This window comes from Hemitrygon akajei, chromosome 30 (genome assembly GCF_048418815.1).
Source record: "Hemitrygon akajei chromosome 30, sHemAka1.3, whole genome shotgun sequence".
Taxonomy (NCBI): domain Eukaryota; kingdom Metazoa; phylum Chordata; class Chondrichthyes; order Myliobatiformes; family Dasyatidae; genus Hemitrygon; species Hemitrygon akajei.
Window position 1 is genome coordinate 27183731 of NC_133153.1, and position 20903 is coordinate 27204633.

Sequence of the window (20903 nt, forward strand, 5' to 3'; positions counted from 1 at the left end):
TTTTGTATGTGTTGCTTGAAAAGGTACTTCCTCTCGTTTTAGCCATTGCCACCCTGGGGAAAAGGCATTGGCTGGCCACTCTATGTTCCTTAACATTTATAGAACTCTATAAAATCATCTCCTGTCCTCCTTTGCTCGAAAGAGAACCCCCCCCCCCCGCCCCCCTTGCTTGCTCAACCTTTGGACAAAGTAGAAATGTTCAGTATCATCAAAGTGATTGAGGGGAAATACCATGTGTGCTGCTGGAATCAATATTCAAATACCTCCAGGGCACGCAGCTGAACATTTCAGACTGGTTTTCACTGAATACTGGAACACATCTGCTACTTTCTGAGTGTATTACTTTAAACATCTCTGCCATTGCTATCTCTCTTTGAAGTGTGGAAATCAAAAGGCTTGACTTCTTGCCAACATACCTAATTGCTCATGGTTATCAGCTTCAGCACCATTCTACCTATATATAACTTGTCAGAGGCAGCTTGTAAAAGATAACGGGTCAGTCAGTAAAGATTAGTTGGCTTTATCGTCAATTTGTGGAGCCGGAATGTTTTGTGCTGGACAGCTTGGCCTGAGAGCTGCTTCCAAGTTTTTTTCAGAGAAGTAAAGCAAGAAGAAACTTGTACAACAAATAATGTCATTAAAAGTAAAACAGTAAGACCATAAGATATAGGAGCAGAATTAAGCTATTTAGCCCCTTGAGTCTGCTCTGCCATTTGATCATGGCTGATCCATTTCCCCTCTCTCAACCCCAATCTCCTGCCTTCTCCTCATACCCCTTCATGCCCTGGCCAATCAAGAATCTATCAACCTCTGCTTTAAATATACCCAAGGACTTGGCAATGAATTCCACAGATCCATCACTCTCTGGCTAAAGAAATTCCTCCTCAACTCTATTCTAAAAGGATGCCCCTCTTTTCTGAGGCTGTGTCCTCTGGTCTTAGACTCTCCCTCCATAGGAAACATCCTCGCCACATCCACATTTCAACATGTGACAGGTTCCAATGAGGTCACCCCTCATTCTTCTGAATTCCAGTGAGTAGAGGCCCAGAGCCATCAAACGCTCCTCATATGACAAGCCATTCAAATCCTGGAATCATTTTCATGAACCTGCTTTGAACCCTCTACAATGTCAGTACATCCTTTCTTCAATAAGGGGTCCAGATGTGCTCACAATACTCCAAGTGAGAAAAGGAGAATATATTTGAACAGTATTTTAAAAGCCACATGGCCATAAAGAACTTGTTATAAAGTTAAAACAGCTTTTTATTTCTAACTCCAAATAAAATAACTGACCAAAATTGAGCACAATATGTTTGGTACTTATTAACAGCATTACATGCAATTATTGTAATAGGTATACTGCATATTTAGGTTGTTTCTTAAGATAGTTTATCTAGGTGTTCCTTCATGTAATTGCTTCCATCTTAATTTCTAGTCATGTTTTCAATTAGTAAGAGCTGCTACCATGGAAACAATAATTCCACTCTAACATACACACATGTATGTAGCCACATCGCCAGCACTACTTAATTTATGTTTTGCCTTAGCTTAGTTTCTGTAGTTAAACATTACAGATCGTATCAGGCTGCTGTTCCTCAGAGGAATTTTAACATTGGGTCCAACTGCATACATTATACTGACTCGCAATCAGAACATCCGAGAACTTTGCTGAAATATGAAAATGGGCATTTAGTTCATAGAATTATATTGTGCCGAAGATGGAAATTTAAAACTATGCTCTTTTCATAAACACGAGGAAGTCTGCAGGTGCTGGAAATCCAAAGCAACACACACAAAATGCTGGAAGAGATCAGCAGGTCAGGCGGCGTCTGTGGAAATGAATAAACGGTCGACATTTCAGGCCGAGACCCTTTTTCAGGACTGGGGACGATGGCAGAATTAAAAGGAGGGGTGGAGGGGAAGGAGGCCAGCTGGAAGGTCATAGGTGGAGCCAGGTGGGTGGGAATTGTCAAGGGCTGGAGAAGAAGGAATCTGATAGGAGCGGAGAGTGGACCTTGGGAGAAAGGGAATGAGGAGGGGACCCAGGGGAAAGTAATAGGTGAGAAAAGGTAAAAGCTCAGAGTGGGGAACAGAGGAGGAGTGGGGGGAGGGCAAGTCTTGTTTACCAGAAGGAGAAATCGATACTCATGCCATCGGGTTGGAGGGTACCCAGACAGAACATAAGGTGGTGCCCCCTCCACCCTGGTGGCCTCATCTTGGCACACCTGCAAGTGTTGCCTGTCACCCTGAATGGAGGTGAGGGACGAGGTTTATCAGCAGGTGTTACACTTAGCACAATGGACAATGCACCCCTTCCAAGACATCAAAGCAAGGGTCATTATTTAAATGTTAAGTGAGTTCTGCTCAGATGCAGTTGAGGGTAAGTAACAAGTACCGGCCTTGCCAATAGCGCCCAGGAATGAAAGAAAAATCTGACTGAGTTTTCCACATATGCAACATCTTCCTAATGATGTTGACAGCAGTCCAAACTAGAAACATTTTCAGTTGTGGATATTTTCACAGAGCTGCACTAACATTTTGCTGGCCACCCCTAAGAAGGTACAGTGATGGCCAGAGGCAATAGGCCGAAACAGTAATCTCTTAAAAGCAGACTCCACCCTTAGAAATCTGCTGCCCCTCCCTCTCCGTAATGAAGTTCAAGGCAGATTTCTCATTTTCCTCTGTTCTGTTACTATTTTCTATTTATAATTCTGACATTATTCCTTACGTTTCCGCCTCTGTGAATTGGGGATTTTCCTTCCTCTGTCACCTCAAGCAATGCACACAGAGTTCCCTCCTGCCCTCCATAAGAATTCCTCTCACCTTCTCTCTTGACCTCTTTTGGATTTGTGGATTTGTTCATTTGTCACCAGCTACTCATTAGAATCGATTTTCTGGCAAAACATTCCTGACTTCCATTTGTATCAGCAATATAAAGGGGTAAGTGACTGAACTGAAAAGCACCATCTCAGCAAAGTTCAAAGTGAATTTAATATCAATGTCACCATATACTATCCTGAGATTCATTTTCTCACAGGCATTCACAGTAGAACAAAGAACCAATGAGAAACTACATACAAAAGCTGAGGCACCAATTGCAAATAAGACAAACTGCAAATACAAAAAAAATAATGATAAGTGAATAAATAATACTGAGGACATGAGTTGTAGAGTCCTTGAAAGTGAGCATAGGTTGCATTCAGTCATCAGTTGAGTGTTGAGGTGAGTAAAGTTATCCACGCTGATTCAGGAGCCTGATGGTTGAAGGGTGACAATTGTTCCTGAACCTGGAGGTGTGCTCTTTGCATGCTTATTGCTTGTTTTTCCTTGGTATTGTTTTTTAAGGAGAGCACATTGAGGCATAGCTTCACTTGGTTTTCCAATGCCAGATTTTATGTTCCAGGGACTAATTTCCAACAAAGAAGTCCTTACTTTGGTCAGGATCACTTTTTGGGTTTTTAACAGTGTGCGCTGTTTACCTGGCATTAATCTACATTCTTTAAGAGTTATGGTGTCCATTGAAAATACTAGCCACATATCTGAACATTGTCAACAAGTGCCCCAATCAATTTTTAAATTAAATCCTTGTCCTATAGAATTATGCATTTTGCAATAGAGCTCTTGCTGTAATCAGTTGTTTTAATTTGAAGAAATGGTATCTTGATCCTTTCAATACAGGGAACATTTTAATCCAGGGTCAACTGAGCAAAAAAAAAAGCTAAATAAGACCAAGTGCATAAAAGCTAGAAAATCACTTCTCACTGTTTTAGGATTGAGTGGCCTCCTAGCTCTAAGAGTTAAAGGAATTTACAAATTGTTTATGTGATTGGTGAGGCATCACCAACATGGCTTCCTTCACCTTCCACAACTTATCAGATTCTTAAATAATCAGAGAAGCAAGTATTCATTCAAAAACTCCAGATCTCAGATCCAGCTTGTTTGGCAATGTTCATACACATTTATTGTATATATGGTGATTTTTTTCCCCCCTGCAGATACTGGATAAATGGAAGAATTAGAACATAAAGAAAAACTCTAATAAAGTTAAAATTGGAAGAAGGGCTAGGAAAGATGGTGCCATTGGTTTTTGCAAACCCAGGTGGCTTTTCCAAGTCTGTCCATGAAACAGTTTATTCTTCTTCTCTTATGTCTTTTCTTTCTTTTCAATGTGGTTGGCGTTCCATCAGAGTCTGTGATCTACAGTTCAAACTATGGTTCTTCGCAAGCGGTGGGTTTTTGGACTAGCTGTGTAGTCTGGTGCGTCGCTATCTCCAGGAATGCCCTGAAGACCTGTGGCTTCTGGGAGTGGTCTCGCGGACGACCCAGTTCCTTGCCATTCGAAGCATCACGGGAGACTGAAACATCCGGACAGCAGGTGCTGCTCGAGTCAGAAGAAGGTCCCTGTACTCGAGCGAACCCCTCCCTCTCGCTCTCTTTTGATGGTGAGTGAGAGTCTGTCAGTCCTCGAGTCAGAGGCTTTGCAGAAGTGATGTGGAAGATTGGAACATCAGAACAGCGTGTTGCTGGTCTCCACTCTTGTTTTTGCAGGAGCAACCTCTCTGTCCCTCGATGGAGAGAGAGAGCCTGTCTGAGATACCGAAGTACTGGGCTATGACTGTAGTTTTTGACAGGGTCTGGATCAAGGTCTCTTTATGGGGCTTTTGCTGTTGCGTACATCGTGGGGGCGGCGAGGGGGGTCCATGGTTCTGCTTGAACAAGTGGGGGGAAGGCAGAGGATCGATGCTTCTGCTGGTGTTTGTGTGATGAGAGTGGTGGGAGGTGGCTTCATGGTACTGATGTTTCTACCACTTATACTATGGGGTGCCTTGTTTCATGGATGTCTGTGAAGAGTAAGATTTTCAGGTTGTATACTGTATCCATTCTCTGATATGAAACTGAACACACTTGATTTGAAGTGAGGCGCGTGGCCAAATGGTTAAGGTGTTGGACTAGCAATCTCAAGGTTGTGAGTTCAAGCCAAGGCAGCCCTTGAGCAAGGACTTAACCCAGTTCGCCCAGCTGAAAATGGGTACTGGCAAAATGTAATCTCATGATATACTGGTGTCCAATCCGGGGGGGGGGGGGGGGGGGGTTCTCATACTTTCAGTTGCTTCACGCCACGGAAACCTGAGATGAGCCTATAAGGCTCGGGGCAGACTTTAACTTTAACTTAATTTGATTTGAAGTCAAATGCGTTCATATATTTACACAATATCTAATTGTGGAAGTTTGTATATTCCTTCTATTTATTTTCTCAAAGGGAAGGTTCACTCAGTTTTTTTTATTTTAACCATAACAGTGAGAAGCGTGCATGATCTGGAAGATTCCAAGCCAATAATTTGTCAAATAATTCTACTCATGGAGCAAACACTCCTCTACACAACTAAACTACTGGTTAATAAAGACCTAGATTTTTCTTTATAAAGCAGACATGACCGTGTTGATGCTTCTCTTTTCCATTCTCCCATGATTCACTGCCCTGTCCTATCAGATTCCTCCTTCTTCAGCCCTTTACTTCTTCCACCTATCATCTTCCAGCTTCTCACGTCACCCCCACCCACCTTCCCCCTCACCTGTCACCTTCTAGCTGGTATTCCTTCCCCTTCCCCTCCCAGCTTCTTATTCTGGCTTCTTCCCCCTTCCTTTCCAGTCCTAATGTAAGGACTTGGCCAGAAATGTTAACTATTCATTCTTCTCCACAGATGCCGCCTGACCTGCTGGGTTCTTCCAGCATTATATGTGTGTTACTCTGGATCTCCAGCTTCTGCAAAATCTCTTGTGCTTGTTGTACTTTTATAGATTTTTATGGGTATATTTTTCTAAGTATTGAGGCTCATCTATTTATTAAGGGTTTCACATTTCTTTCTTGTATCAAACTTTCTTAAGTCAGTCTTTAATTCCTCCTGTTTTGTCAGGAAGAGCTTTGCATACATTTCTGTATTTGTTGTTTGACCCACCAATTTGAGCACCATTACCAATTTAATATCACACCAAAATGCCTTTGAAACAAGCAAAATTACACCACTAATGATGCTTAAATGGACAGTTTGAAAATACTTTCAGATGCCAAGGAATCAGGGGATTCGAGTAGAAAGCGGATACAGGGAACATAAGCCAATGAACAGCCCAAATCAGATTAACTGGTAGAACAAGTCCAAAGGGCCAAGTTACCTACTCCTGTCCCTATGTTTCTATGTTGTAGCAGATAAGGGGAAATAACAGCTTACAATTTTTCACAAATGTTAAAGCTGGCGTTCCAAAAGATGAAATTATATAGACTGTTTAAAAAAGATAACACATACAAAACTATGTTATGAGTATGGTGAAGGAGGAAATAGAATCTAGAATTAGAATTAGTATTCAATCTAGATTTTCAAATATCTGCTAGAGGTAAGCTAATGTCTATGGGTCAGGGATTATTTTTAGCAACGCACACACACACACAAAATGCTGGAGGAACTCAGCAGGTCAACTTTCCACAGATGCCGCCTGGTCTGCTGAGTTCCTTCAGTATTTTGTGTGTGTTGCTTGGATTTCCAGCATCTGCAGATTTTCTCTTGTTAGGAATTAATTCTAATTAGGTTAGGTTTAACTCCTTGTGTCCCAAGAGCAGGAACTGTGACTGGCCAGTACTTGCATTAGAAAAAAAACAGATGAATGGGAAATTCAAGAAGATCAAGTACTAATGGTGCAGAATGTTGGACACCTTATGAGAATAAAATCATAACTGGTTTAAAATAGTTAAAATAAATTAATTTAAGGAATGGGGAGAGTAATAAAAATGTTTTAATAGACCATTGAGTCATTTTAACATGAATTCTAGGAATATAATCTCTTTACAAGGAGTAGGAGGTTAGATCTCCTTAAAATAATGTTTAATGTGGACTGTGACCAAACTGGAGGGAGTTACTATGATAATAATCCTTGTTTAGGTTGGACATGTTGGTAGCCACACATGACGTTAAAATGTTGCACTGGACTGTATCTTAATAACGGGGATAGAGTATCCTAGCATGGTAGCCTAGTGGTTATCACAATGCTTTACGGTAGAGGCGACCTGGGTTCAATTCCGGCTGCTGCCTGTCAGGAGTTTGTACATTCTCCCTGTGACCGTGTGGGTTGTCTCCGGATGCTTCAATTTCCTCCCACAGTCCAAAGAGGTTAATTAGGCTAGGATTACATCAAGGGACTGCTGTGTGTTGTGGCTTGAAGGGTCAGGAGAGTCTATTCCACACTGTACCTCAATAAACAAAAATGAAAAATCAATAGGGTACTAGTTGAATTCAGCTTGAAAATATAGTCAGCACAACAGAATAAAGAAAAAAACTGCATTTTATTTTATTCTTCTATTGAATATTATCTAAAGGAAAAATCAGTCTGTTCCTTTCTAACCACATCAATGATAGCAATATTTATTGGCTCAGCATATTTTAGTTTCTTTTATTACATCGTTCTCATCCAATTGGTCTAGATTATTATGTACCGGTAGTTCCTTTCTGAAAACAACTGACCCTTTCCCCCCTACTACCTCGGCATTTCCAAATATCAAAGAGCACCCCCGAACCTTCATGTCCCCCTTGATTATTTTGCCAATCTGCATTATTTTCTTTCACCTGGCATGTGTCCCTTCCACAAGGAAAACAGTTCTTCTCTCTGTCTTTTTCATTTTAGACATCTCTCGCTCTATCAGATTGTCTGCAGCTTTAACTGTCTCAAGGAGAAAACTCCAACTTTTCTAACTCATCCCCCACCGCTCATCTCTCAACCCTGGATTCATTTTAGTGAATCCCCTCTGCACCCTCTCTGAAGATTTTATATCTTCCCTTTGTTGGAACACCAGAACTAGATACTAGATTGTAATGTTTTATAAAGGTCTTTGCTCCTATATTCATGAAATCCCAGTATTATAAAAATCTCAAACACTTTCCCAGCCTGCTACATTAAACAAACAGAACACATATGACACCACACAAAATGCTTCAGGAACTTAGCAGGTCAGGCAGCATAGAGGGGAATAAACAGTTGATGTTTTGGGCCAGTTCTGATGAAGGATCTTGGCCTGAGAAGGGTCTTCCCCTGCATAGATGCTGCCTGACCTGTTGAGTTTGTCTCACATTTTCTGTCTTGCTCTGGATTTCCAGCATCTGCAGAATCTCTTATGCTTACAGCTCTGTTTTTGTTCTTCCCTAGTTGATTTGCCTTCCTCTCATTGTTCAAACCAAACTGCAGCATCTTGCATTGTTAAGTACTAAATTTCACTTGCCAGCCATCCCCTCATTCACCGTCCTGTCAAAGTTGTCGATTTAGAAACTTGCTCCCATCGTCTGCCTTCATAATGTGTCATATGTTGTCCTAGTGCAAAGCTAATAGTGTTTAATAGACTGGGTTGTTTCAGCATACAGAGTTTAATTGCACAGAGTTCTGGGGCTACCTTGAGTTACCCTCTGGGGTTACCTTCACCTATTGCTATTGGTGAAGAAAGAAAGTAGAAGCGGCAGATTACTCTAAATTTCCTGTCCCAAATCAGGAGCATCATCAAACTCACTTACTTACTTTTCTAATAATATATTTAGGTCTTTGATGCAGCAAACTTATCCAATGAACAAATGCCGGAAGAAGACAATAAGAAATACGTTTCTGCTAATCCTTGGTGAAGTTTAACATTGATATCCATTGGCAAAGCTTTTTCAATAATTACTCAGGATTCCCATTCCTGGGGAGAAGAGATCATGAGGATTGATTATAAGTCAAGGAAACTGTAAAGCTAGCATTCAGAAAATATACAAAATGAACTTGCATGTTGACCCAATAAGTTTTGATGTCACTGATGTGGTCAGAAAAGGAAAGATAATTGTGTCATTACTTAAATAATTCAAAGTCAAAGTAAATTTATTATCATAAATTTGTTACCATATACTACCCTGAGATTCATTTGCTTGGAAAATAAAGAAATACAATAGAATTTATGAAAAACTACACATAAACAAAGACTGAGAAGTAACCAATGTGCAGAAGAAGACAAATTGTGCAAATTACAAATACTGAAACTTGCGTTGTAAAGAGTAATTGAAACTGAGTCTGTAGGTTGTGGAATCAGTTCAGAGTTGAGACGAGTGAAGTTATCCACACTGGTTCAGGAGCCTGATGGCTGTAAGCTAATAACTGTTCTGGAACCTGGTGGCGTGTGACCTAAGGCTCCTGTACCTCCTGCCCGATGGACCTGTGGAGAGCTAAGGTATTTTCTATTAATGACTGAGTTAGCTATTCAAGATGTATTTTTCCCTTGCCTACCTTATTGTGTATAGAATCAAAACCAGGAACATTGCAAGCTTGGTCAGTTCTGGTGGAGGGCAGTAAGCCCCCTCTTTGGCAGCCGAAGTAAGAAGGCGTGCATGGAGCCACTTCGGGGAAATCCAGCTCCCTCCCTTGTTGGTTTCCACTTGTCTTTTTGTATGTCATAGACTAGGGTCAGCATTCTGTTTACTGTAAAAACGTTATCACCTCTGATGGTTGCCGTGAAAAGTGCCCCTTTACTGTTGACATAATAGCCACACATGCTCATCCATTGTTGCCTGGTGAGGTTGAAGCAGTCGATGAAACACCTCAAGAAATCATCTGCTGGTCCGTTTCTCATGACGTACAGATTGTCCAAATGGGCCACCATGCAGTGACCGTAACTTTGCTGGCGTTTGAGTGTGGTTACAAGAAACCATTCATCCCTATGGATCTTGTATTCATAGATGTCGGTCGTGTCCATTGGAAGCCAAAGGCACACAAAAATCCTGCTCATTGCTCGTGTGCAGGCTATCCCCTCTCCAGGTCTGGGAAGATGTGCAGCGAAGGACCATGTCTTGGATGCCACATGGTACTTCTCCACAGCTGTGAGCACTGTATTCTTGTAGATTCCTCCAATGGCAAAGAGGCAGCCATCTTGCCCTGTCAATGTTAGGCTGTGACGTAGGTGTTGCATGCTGGGAAATTCACTCCAGCTGTTCCTTTCAGTATTGTAGCAAAAGTTAAGCTTTACGACCTGCTTGCTCAGTCCATCAACACCTCCAACTATATAGATATTATTGTCCACCACAGCAATGCCTGCGAGAGATGTGCTAGCTTTGTCAGGTAATGAGGTCAAAGTTCTCCAAGCATTCTCTGCTTCGTCCAAGTAGCAGATCGTTCTGGAATGGTCATCAAGATATTGAGAAGAGGGCGAATGAGTGGCCACAGCCACGAGTGTACTGGGAGACAGGGATTCGATGTAGTCCAACTGATCCTCAGGTAGAAAGCTCAAATCCTCCCTTACGTTAGAATAAATATCTCTAATAAACAGAGCAGATGCATGGAAGAGTTCAAAGAGCCCATACACTGCTGCTGTCTGGAGCATCACCAAGCAGTTCTTGGAGTTGATGATGTTGATAAGGTGTTCAGTCAGAGGCTTCACTTGGAGGAAGCCTGCACACTCAATGGCATCAGTGATCTCCTCGCTGTTCAGAATGGGGTGGTCCCCTTGCAGAACTCTCACCGTTAAAGCGAACCCACTGGCCGGCAGCTGCTGCAGGTGGATCTCCTCCATCGAGCACTCCCGCATGCCAGACTCAAAGAGAGCCCTGAAGTATTCGCTGCCCTCGATCAGTGTGCGCTTCTCCACGGTGAAGATCTCGGCCTCCACTCTCACTCGCACGGAACCCGCTGCCGGCAGCATGGTGCGGTCGAGCTGAGCAGCTCAGGTCTCCGACCAACAATCAGGGAGTTAGCAGCGACATTTAGAGCAGCAGTTAGAAGCCTTATCCGCACGAACACGCTTCCACCAGCAACAGAACCAAACACAAGCCTCAGTAACTTCCAGTTATTCGTTGTTTCTTTACAAGGCCTAACTGCGCTCACAGTCTCCGGGGTTAGACTATTAATATCTCAGCTGTGAAGAGCTGTCCTTGGCTGCAGATATTTTTAGGTGAAACCTGAGAACAGTGGACAAGGTTACAACCTGCATCTCTGCCAGCCCCCTTTAGAGCATCGAGTCAACTCTCTGTTGGATCTGAACTCCACATACAGAGATATATAAACTCATGAGGGGCACAGACAGGGTTAATGTTCACCGTGTTTACCTCAGTGTAAGGGCCTCTAAGGCCAAAGAGCATAGATTTAAGATGAGAGGGAAAATATTTGGAGGGGACTTGAGAGGAAAATGCTTCAGTCAGAAAGTGCTGGGTACATAGAATTAGCTGCCAGAGGAAGGAGACGATGTTGGTACAATTACAATGTTTAAAAGATGTCGAGCAGGGGCTCCCAGACCCCTCGGTGAATGGTATTGGTCCATGACACAAATAAGGTTGGGAACCCCTGGTTTAGAGGGATATGGGCTGAAAACAACTAAACAGAACTAATTCAGATAGACACTTTGAAGTACGGATGAGTTGGGCCAGAGAGCCTGTATTCATGCTGCTTAACTCTATGGCAATATTTCATTGGTTATATCACTGGCAGTGACTGTAACATTTTGTGTACATTTATAACCATTGTAAGGAAATCTAGGGTATGTTGCGTATGCTAAGATGACAGTGCTGGTCTTTTGAACAGAGGACATATCTGAAACTTGGCAGCTGAGCCCCTGAGGATGGTAACGTATGCCGCCGAGAAACTGCTTTTTTCAAGTATTAGTTTTGGATTCCAGTACCTAGACAGAGACAGAGACAGACAGACAGACACACACACACACACAAGCTCTCTCTCTCCCTCCCTCCCCCCCTTTTTCGTGTTTGTTGTTCCTTTCCGTACCTCGCAGCACATCAGCAGCAACATTGCCGATTCTTTAGCACTTTGTCTGATTTTTACGAGGCCGAGTTGCTCAAACCAGCATGGATGGAAACTGCGCAAGGAGCCGGCCAGATTCAAACCCTGGATTTGTCCCAGTGTGGATGCCGCTTTGCCACTGGCCAGCTTCTTTTATGTTTGAGAAACAAGTGAAATAAGACCAGAATTACACATTTCCCCCCCCGAACTCTTTATTACATTAAGTTTCCTGCTGAATGTGAGATGAAAACTCAAAATTAAGATGAACTTCTATAATCAGTGGCCAAACCACTTGTGGAACTTTGTCTTCACGTTCAGTCACCAATTACCAAGACAGAGTAAAGCTGCTGACCCACCAATATAAACCAGATGCATCTCCCAGTCACTCTGCCTGAATGTGTCGGGCAAAATGTTCTCCACGTTGAGCCTTATCAGATAAATAATTGGCAAGATTTGGACATCTGCTGGACATTCCCTGGGATTTGAGTGTGGGATTGAGCAAAAGGTTTAGTGGCAAAAAGAAGGCATTTGATGGGGATGTGGCTCAGGAGAAACTCAGAAAGAAGAACACTAGAAGCGGGAGGAATCATAGAAGGAGTTAATCCTTCAAATGGGCCAATTGGCCAGTTGTCCTTCTGACATTCTGATAATGTTCAATGACATCAGTTCAGTGTAGTGATCTTTGGCTGAATTAAAGCACTTTGAAACTAATTGGATAAAGTTTTGGCTAAAACTAACTAGAAGGATATGATGTCATAGATTCATAGAATTCTATAACACATCACTAAGCCAATGAAAATATAAAAAGACAGCAAATACCAGAAACAATCAGCAGATCAGAGAGCATCTGTAGAGAGAGTAACAGTGAATATTTCGAGTTTAAGAACCTTCAGCGTCTAACAAATGGTCTTTGACCTGAAGCGTTGATTTCATTTTCACTTACCACGCTCACCATTGAGAACATCCTGAGAAGGTCCATCTCCATTTGGTGTGGGAGCAGCCGAGCATTGGACCAGAAGTCCCTACAAAGGGCTGTAAGAACAGTTGAGAGGGTCATAGGGGTCACCTACCATCCATCAGGGACATTTATCAGGAGCACTGCATATGTAGGGCGTTTAGAATTATTAAGGATCCCACTTATCCATCCAGCATCCTCTTTGACTTTCTATCATCAGGCAGGAGACTCCGATGCATAAAAGCAAGAATGGTCAGGATGGGAAACAATTTCTTCCCCCAGGCCATTAGGCTTCTGAACTCCCTGCCGTATCACATTCAAAGTGTCTCTGGTTAATCAGTTCTGTACCTTGCAAAATTTAGTTGATGCACATTGGTTTACTTAGTGCATCTGCAGACTTCATTCTTACTTTCATTAGTTATTATGCCTTATGTGTGTTGTGTGTACTACTGTGCTTTACACCCTGGTTTGGAGAAATGTTGTTCGTTTGGTGGTATACATATCTATCATTAAATGACGATACATTTGACGCGATACTGCCTGACTTGCTAAGTGTCTCCAGCCCTTTTATTGTTTTTAACATCAGCAAGTTATTTGGCCCATCAGGAATTTGCTAACTCCAAAAGAGTTAGCAGATTTCCTCAGATTTTGCCAATATTCCCAGCGTTATTCCCTTTTAAACGGAGATTCAATTACATTTTGCAAGTTTGTTTCTATTGTCCTTTCAATTTAGGAATGAAGTGAATGGTCCTTTATAACCTTAAATTGGCGTTCCATGCAGGAATGGACAATGTGAATTAAATAGCTTTCTTCATATTTAAATATTTATTTTTTTAAAGCAACTTTGTAACTGCAGCCAAATTCATAGTTACAGCTGCAGTAGTTTAGAATTCAGTTGTATTTGACTTGGAGGCAGTAATCCCACGCACCAATGCCCTTAACACCAGTAGCAGCCCTCCCCACTTTCCCATGATATGTTTAGTTTACTGAAACAGTAACTTGGTTTACTAGAACTTTCCATGCTGCTCAGAGACAAAGTGCAGAATGACTCAAATCCCAGAATAAACAAAACAACTAGACCATAAATGTCCCATAGTTTGCAATGTTGGTAATGCCTCTGAATGTAGAAGAGAATTTAGAGTGATCCGCTTTTATAAATGGAGGACTCAAACGACATTAATAAACACAAGAGATTCTGCAGATGCTGGAAATCCAGAGCAACACACACAAAATACTGGGGTTACTCAGCAGGTCAGGCAGCATCTATGCAAAGAAGAAAAAAGTCAATGTTTCAGGCCAAGACCCTTCATCAGGACTCAATTCATCAGGTCCCACTTAATCAGTCCTGATGAAGGATCTTGCCTTGAAACATCGACTCCTTTTTCCCTTTCCATATATGCTGTTTGACCTTCTGAGCTGTTGCATGAATGAAGTCTCTGGAGAGAAGTACTGCTAGACTACATGACAGTTTATATGCTCAAGAGCAAAGAAAAATTCAGAACAATTCAAACAAATCCATATTTACGATGCTTCCTTTGTAACAGTTCGAAAAGCCTGGATCGTCCCATCATCATACCTCCCTGTTCACACCTATATTATAGACACCCAAATAACAAATTTAAATCAGCCTTGTCTGTGTTTCCAATGAACAGTTTACGGTTCTTCAGGACCCATTGTTCAGAGCTGCATTTTGGATTTAGTCCACAATTCATATTCAAATCTGAAGGCTAGTGGCTGAAGTCAGTTAGTTATTTGCTGCTTGAGCTAACTGCTAAAATCACTCTTAAGGCCGATTTATGCTTGTGCGTCGCATCTACACCGTAGGTACCACGTACCCTACACCGTAAGGTGACGTGCACCTCCCCAAAAAAATAACTCACGCATCACGGCGACGCAGACTGCAAAAACTGTGATTGGTCGGCTTGGTAGCATCGCATTTCCGGTTGCTTCTTCTCCGCATGTCTGTACATCGATGCGAAATAGATGAACCAAATCATCAAATCTACCTGCCGACATGCAGAAATGTTTGAAATGCATTTCCTCGTCCATGTCTCTCACGAAGAAACTCAACACAGTGGCATAGAAACCCCACCGTCAACTAGCGTTCTGGCGCACACCAACGCATGCTCGCTACGGCATAGAGCCGTCGCAGAAGTGAAAATCAGGGCTACTGCGTAGGCTACGGCGTAGCCCGTACGCACAAGTATAAATCAGCCTTTACAGTGCGTGTTGCTCTCAAATGGCTTTAATTTGGCCTAGCTGCAAATTTAACTAATTTTGACACAAGTTCAGAGTGTTGGCCGTTTAACTGAGTTTGAAGATAAGCAAGTATTCCGAAAGAAGTTATCATGAGGCTTAGTACTTCAGGAGCTATTCTGAGTCAGTCTGGGGTAAACAGACTTAGTGTCCTGTAACCAGACTTCACTCAATAAATTCAGAAGGAATCAAAGGCATAATGAAAGTTCAAAGAACTAAAAGTTCTTTGATTTAGCGATTAGGTGTCAACTTTATCAGACACCACAGCTGCAATCTAAAGCAAGCTTGATATTCATTACTTATAGATAATGCATCGCAGGAAGCTTATTCCTTCGTAGGAGACCATTCAGCCCGTTGAGTCAATGGCAGCCCTCATCTGTCTGGTTCCCTCATTTTTTCCCTAGTTACCTATCTGTTATGTTTTGTAATGTCAAAACATTAAATTAAACCAAATGAAGATGGGAGTCTGAAAATATGGGAGTAGTTCGTTTTCTTTTAAGCAAAGCACGCACGTATCTCTTGGTGACGTGACGATGTATGCAATTAACATATTTTTACATTTAACCTGTAATTAATTATTTAAATGAACAAGAATACTTAGTGGAACTATATATATATCACAGCTGGCATCATATTTTCTCACCAACCACCTATGCTGGGAGTAAGTTAACATCACAGTGGGTTGTAGGAAGCCTCAAAGGAAGAACGTGTAAGCTCCGCACAGACAGTCAGCACTGGAGAACGTGGCTGAGCCCGGGTTACTGGAGCCGTGAGCCAAATGCTGTGAGTGTGTGTGTGTGTGTGTGTGTGTGTGTGTGTGTGTGTGTGTGTGTGTGTGTGTGTGTGTGTGTGTGTGTGTGTGTGTGTGTGTGTGTGTGTGTGTGTGTGTGTGTGTGTGTGTGTGTGTGTGTGGTATGTAAGTGTGGCAGGGTAGAGATGTGTCTCTACCAAAGGTGGTGGAAGGCACTCCTTCCCTCCACTAGCCTGCAGCTCTCTTTTGGGCAAGGTGTAGCCCCTGCTTAGTCCCCCCGTTGGGGTCATGAGAAGCCATGTGAATAGGTGGTGGACAGTCGTATGAGCAATTGTTGCTTTTCACAAGTCCTGGTTAAGCAGCCACTGATGCCAGGCAGACAATCTTTGAGGAGTATTGATAATGGCTGGGGTCACCCGTCTTGTAAAGGCACTGTCCAGAAGAAGACAATGCCAAACCACTTCTGAAGAAACAATTGCCAAGAACAATCATGGTCTCCATGATCACCCACGTCATATGACATGTCACATGATGATGATGTAAGTGGGGTGTGTGTTTCTGTGTATGTATGTTTGTGTGTGTGAGATTTTGTGATATCTGCATGTTTGTGTGTGTATGAACGTGTGTTTTTGTGTGTGTGAGCATTTGGGTGTATTGCAGATGTGTGGTCTGTGTATAAGTGTGCATGCGTTTTTGTGGTACGTGCTCGTTTGTGTGTGTGATCTCTGTTCAATGAACTCTCCAACATGCACTCTCAGTTCAGGATGCAACCAGGCAGAATCCTGTTTGTGCTGCTTGGTGTTTGCTTGACTGGAATTTTCACCACCTTGTTTAGAAAGGAGCACTGCCATCAATTGGATACATAACAAATGTGAGTTAAAATATGAATAATAACAAGAAAAATATTTACAGAGCAGGGAGGAAGGAATTTCTGCTCTCTAAATTAATATTAAGAGTCAAAAGAATTTAATGGACTCCCTGTCCACTCCATTGAACTCTGATTTGATACCAGATTCACACTTAAATGGTAAAAAGTGACTGTTCTCTACACTGCCTCATGTCAACATTCGGTCTCGTTCTAGGGTTACCTGTGTTTAATGTGAGCAAAATTTTAATTATTTTGCAACATGGCTAAATCAACAATGTACATGCACCAGAGAAATCTGTTTCATTGCTTTTCTGAAATAAATGGTGTTCAGGCTCACAGAACTGCTGCTTTTAGCCCTCTGAAATTTCATGTGATTCCTGTAGGACCTTACTCATTTACTGGATGCATAGAAAATGATGACAATCCAACCAAATATCAGCTTTAAAATTTATTATCAAACTAGTGTGTGTTTGAAAACATAATATTCAATCACTTTTCTTAAGTCAAGAACAATATGTTTTGTTATAATTGCAATTTGCCAATGAAGGCAGCAGCTTAATACTTACTGTCTGTTCTGCCGCTGGCATTTAAGTCATCCATTTCTGGCGGTGTTCAAGGCTTCCTTCATCGTGTCAGTAACTTCCTCTCAGTTTTCACTACCGTCAGTCATGCAGTTCCTGGGTGGAGACTCAGGGATACCATCACACTCAGATGTAGAAGGAATCTTCATTGCTGTTTCCATAACAGTTTTATTTTACCTGTCAGGGTTGTTAGCCCCGAATCTGGAGTACAGGTGGACCACTCTTGGTCTGGCCTCTACCCTTTGACCTGTTCGGCATGAGTGACTCTACTAAGAGCCAAAGCATAAGTTCTGACTCCAGCCAGCATATCTCTCCTGCTCTAAGAGGCATGCAAGCCTTCAAACCCAATGACAAGACTATGGTCCACTTGGAGGAGCAACTTAATAACAGAAATATTAAAGGTCCTTGAGTGACATTTTCCAGTATAGCCATGAACATATAAAACAAGACATGTTACTTGATTGTTGTGTGATTAGGAATTGAACGGTATTTTGCAACCTCATTGGCATTACAGATATACTGGTAGCGTTCCAAAGGGTATGCACAGACAGGGGATCTATATAAACTGCATGCATCTTTGACTGTGGTAGGGTTTGTTGAGAGGACAGTTATTAATGATACCGGGTTTCAGGAATAGAGGAAGATAACTCAAAGACAGAGAGTTATGTTGATTCTCTGTAGAACACTGTTAAGTGAACAACTGAAGAGTTGTTTCAGGTCACCACGATTCAGGAGGAATGTGAAGACCGTACAGAAAGGGGAGGACCGGTTCACTGTAATGGTTTTGTCAGCAAGGGTCTCCAGCTACAAAGTCAGGGTGGAGAAGCTGGGGATGTTCTCTTTGGAGCAGAGAAGATTGACTGGAAATATATTAGAGATGTATAAGATGAAGAGCATTTAGAGAGGGTACATAGAACATTGAAGAGTACCACACAGGAACAGGCCTTTCGGCCCACAATTGTATGCAAAACCCCAAAATTTAATTCACACATCACTACAGTTCCAACATGCTCTCCATTGTGCCCACAAAGGTAAGAGGCACAGCATCTATAAGGGCAGCTCAGAACGTGACAGCAAACAGATTCCATCGAGGCTTGAACTCCGTAAGGATCATCTGTAATGTTTTGCTGCCCATCACCTGAGGAGACAGATGGGAATTTGGACTCTGATTTGGCCACTGATTCTTAAATAAGCTTTGTGAACCTAGGGAGGGGGTTCAGAGATCTGTCAAATCACCCCTGCCTTCTAAGAAGCCTCAGAAGCTATCCTTGAAGGAAGGTCTGGAGGAGATAGCAACACCCAAACCATTTGAAATCCCTTCCGTCTACAAGAGCTTGGAAGAGGTCTTTGGCAAGAGAAAGGCCTTGTCTCTTCCACTGCACTGAATCTATGACTGTGCTATAGGCCTGATGCCTGGTACTTGTCCCCCAGAGGGTCAATTATATGCACTCTCAGGCCCAGAAAGAAACACGATGGAGGAGTATATAAAGGAAGCTTTTGCCAAGGGTTCATTCAGTCCTCCACCTCACTCGTCTGTGCAGGCTTCTTCTTCATACCAAAGAAAGATGGTAGCCTGCAGCCATGCATTGATTATAGGGGTTAAACTGCATAACGGCTAAGAGTCGTTGCCCCCTTCCACTCATGGATTCAGCCTTTGAGATGATCCAAGGAGCATGAGTATTCACAAAGCTAGATCTGCGGATTGCATAAAATCTGGTCCGTATAAAGGAGAGTGATGAGTGGAAACTTTGGCTCAGTGATAGCTCTGCTGAGGCACGAAGAAATCCATGGGACCTTTTGTATGGACTACTGTAACAGAAGCTTCATTTGCAGAGCTTAAACAGTGGTTCACAACAGCTCCCAGCCTGGCTTCTCCTAACCCGGACCTTCCCTTCATTGTGGAGATGGACGTCTCAGACATTGGAATGGATGCCATCTTGTCTCATCCTCGGATGGTAAACTGCACTCGTGTGCATTCTTCTCCAGGCACCTATCCCGGCAGAGAGGAGCTGTGACATCAGGAATTGAGAGCTTCTTGTGGTTAAGTTAGCTTTGGAAGAATGGCATCACTAGCTAGAGGGGGCCGAGAACCCTTTCATCATTTGGACAGACCACAAGATCCTGGCTTATATTCAGAAGGCCAAGAGGCTGAATTCCAGGCAGGCCAGGTGGTCCTTGTTCTTTAACTGCTTTGATTTCATCCTGACCTACCGACTGGGTTCAAAGAACCAGAAGCCTTGTCCCATCAGTCTGATGAACCGGAACTAGACGAGCAGCCTACCACCATTTTGCCTCAAGCCAGAGTGACAGTGCCAATTTGTTGGGGAATTGACACTCTTGTTTGCAAGGCCCAAGGGCAAAGGGAGACTCCGGAGAACGATCCTCCGGGTCGGATGTTCATCCCAAGTCCCAGCTGGTCTCAGGAGCTCCACTGGGGGCATTCGTCGAGAATGGGCACTCACCCTGGGGTAGCCAGGACTCTTGAGTTTATCAAGCGGAGGTATCGGTGGCCTGAAATGATGAAAGAGGTTCGGCAGTACGTCCAGGCATGCGAGTTGTACGCCCGGAGCAAGGAGCCCTGTACCCGAACTGAAGAGCTCCTCCACCCCCAAACTGTCCCAGAAAGACCATGGGCACCCACCTCCCGGGTCTGGCTGCCCATTCATGATTTGCCTCTCTGGGTGGAATCTAGAAAGCTGGCACACAAGTTCATTGGACCACTCAAAGCTGAGGAAAGTAAACCCAGTGGCTTATACCTTGCAGCTCCCCAAGACCCTAAATTTCAATTCCACCTTCTACATTGCTAAATTAAACACTGCCTGCACCAGCCAATTAGACCCACTACCATCAGCCCTGCTGCCGCACAGATTTATCGATGGGGAACAGACATTCAGGGTGAGAAGACTTCTGGACTCACATACTGTTTAGGAAATTCAGCAATGCCTTGTGGATTAGGAAGGATTCAGAACCAAAGAGAAGTGCTGGGTGCCTGAAAGAGACATCTTGGATCTGACTCTCATCCACGACAACCATAACTATCTCTCCAAGTAGCCAGAGCCATCAGGAGTCAGCCGTAGGTGAGGGGGTCCTGTTACAAGACGCTCCCGACTGTACCAGTCTCCAGGATTTAGATGCTCCAACTCTCCGAAGTATGGATAGCTGGCACATCTCCTTTAAGGGTTCAGGATGGTCCCACTAATTGGCAATCACATTTAGGGCATGAGGAATTGAGTACTTAAAGAGGTTCGGTGCTCAATCGTAAGCCCTACTAGTGTTATCATCTAGCTTAATTTTGTGCTCATTTCTTGGTCTGGTTTGATACTGTGTCTCGATCCTTGCTTACAATACTCTGGCATTTGTGTTAAACCATCCTTGTCAAGGACTCTCGTCACATATTCTGGATTCTGCTCCCTTCCTTTCCAGCCCTGATGAAGGACAATGGCCCAGACCTTCGACTGTTTATTCCCTCCACGGATGCTGCCTGACCTGCTGAGTTCCTCCAGTATTTTGTGTGTGTTGCTCTGGATTTGAAGTCCTGAGGGTGAATCATTCTGATTGTTTCAGTAGGGACAGTAGAAACTGTGCCAATCTGGGTTTTCATAATGCAATTTAAAAGTTAATTTAAACTGCAGTGCTTTGGGGAAAGACAAGGGAACTAGATCTGACAGAATTGCTCCACAAAAGGACAGTGGAGTCTAGATGGAT

The 20903-nt window shown here is 42.9% G+C and overlaps 1 protein-coding gene and 1 long non-coding RNA gene across 3 annotated transcripts in view; both read right to left on the reverse strand.

Moving 5' to 3' along the window:
- Positions 1-20903, reverse strand: part of LOC140718905 (uncharacterized) — a 29224-nt gene that overhangs the window by 2756 nt on the left and 5565 nt on the right. The window contains exon 1 of one of the 2 annotated variants that reach the window (XR_012096828.1): positions 12731-12810. The exons of the other annotated variant lie outside the window; for it this stretch is intronic. This is a non-coding gene — a long non-coding RNA (uncharacterized lncRNA). Of the gene's footprint in view, positions 1-12730; positions 12811-20903 lie in introns of those variants that run through there. 2 annotated transcript variants of the gene reach the window in all.
- On the reverse strand, positions 7425-10904 carry kbtbd13a (kelch repeat and BTB domain containing 13a). Its single transcript, XM_073033184.1, has one exon. It carries the CDS (start codon positions 10697-10699, stop codon positions 9335-9337), a length of 1365 nt encoding a protein of 454 aa, XP_072889285.1. The 5' UTR covers positions 10700-10904; the 3' UTR covers positions 7425-9334.

What these genes read in the sequence shown, in the direction of transcription:
- kbtbd13a (XM_073033184.1), bottom strand. Translation starts at nt 10,699, where the DNA reads ATGCTGCCGGCAGCGGGTTCCGTGCGAGTGAGAGTGGAGGCCGAGATC.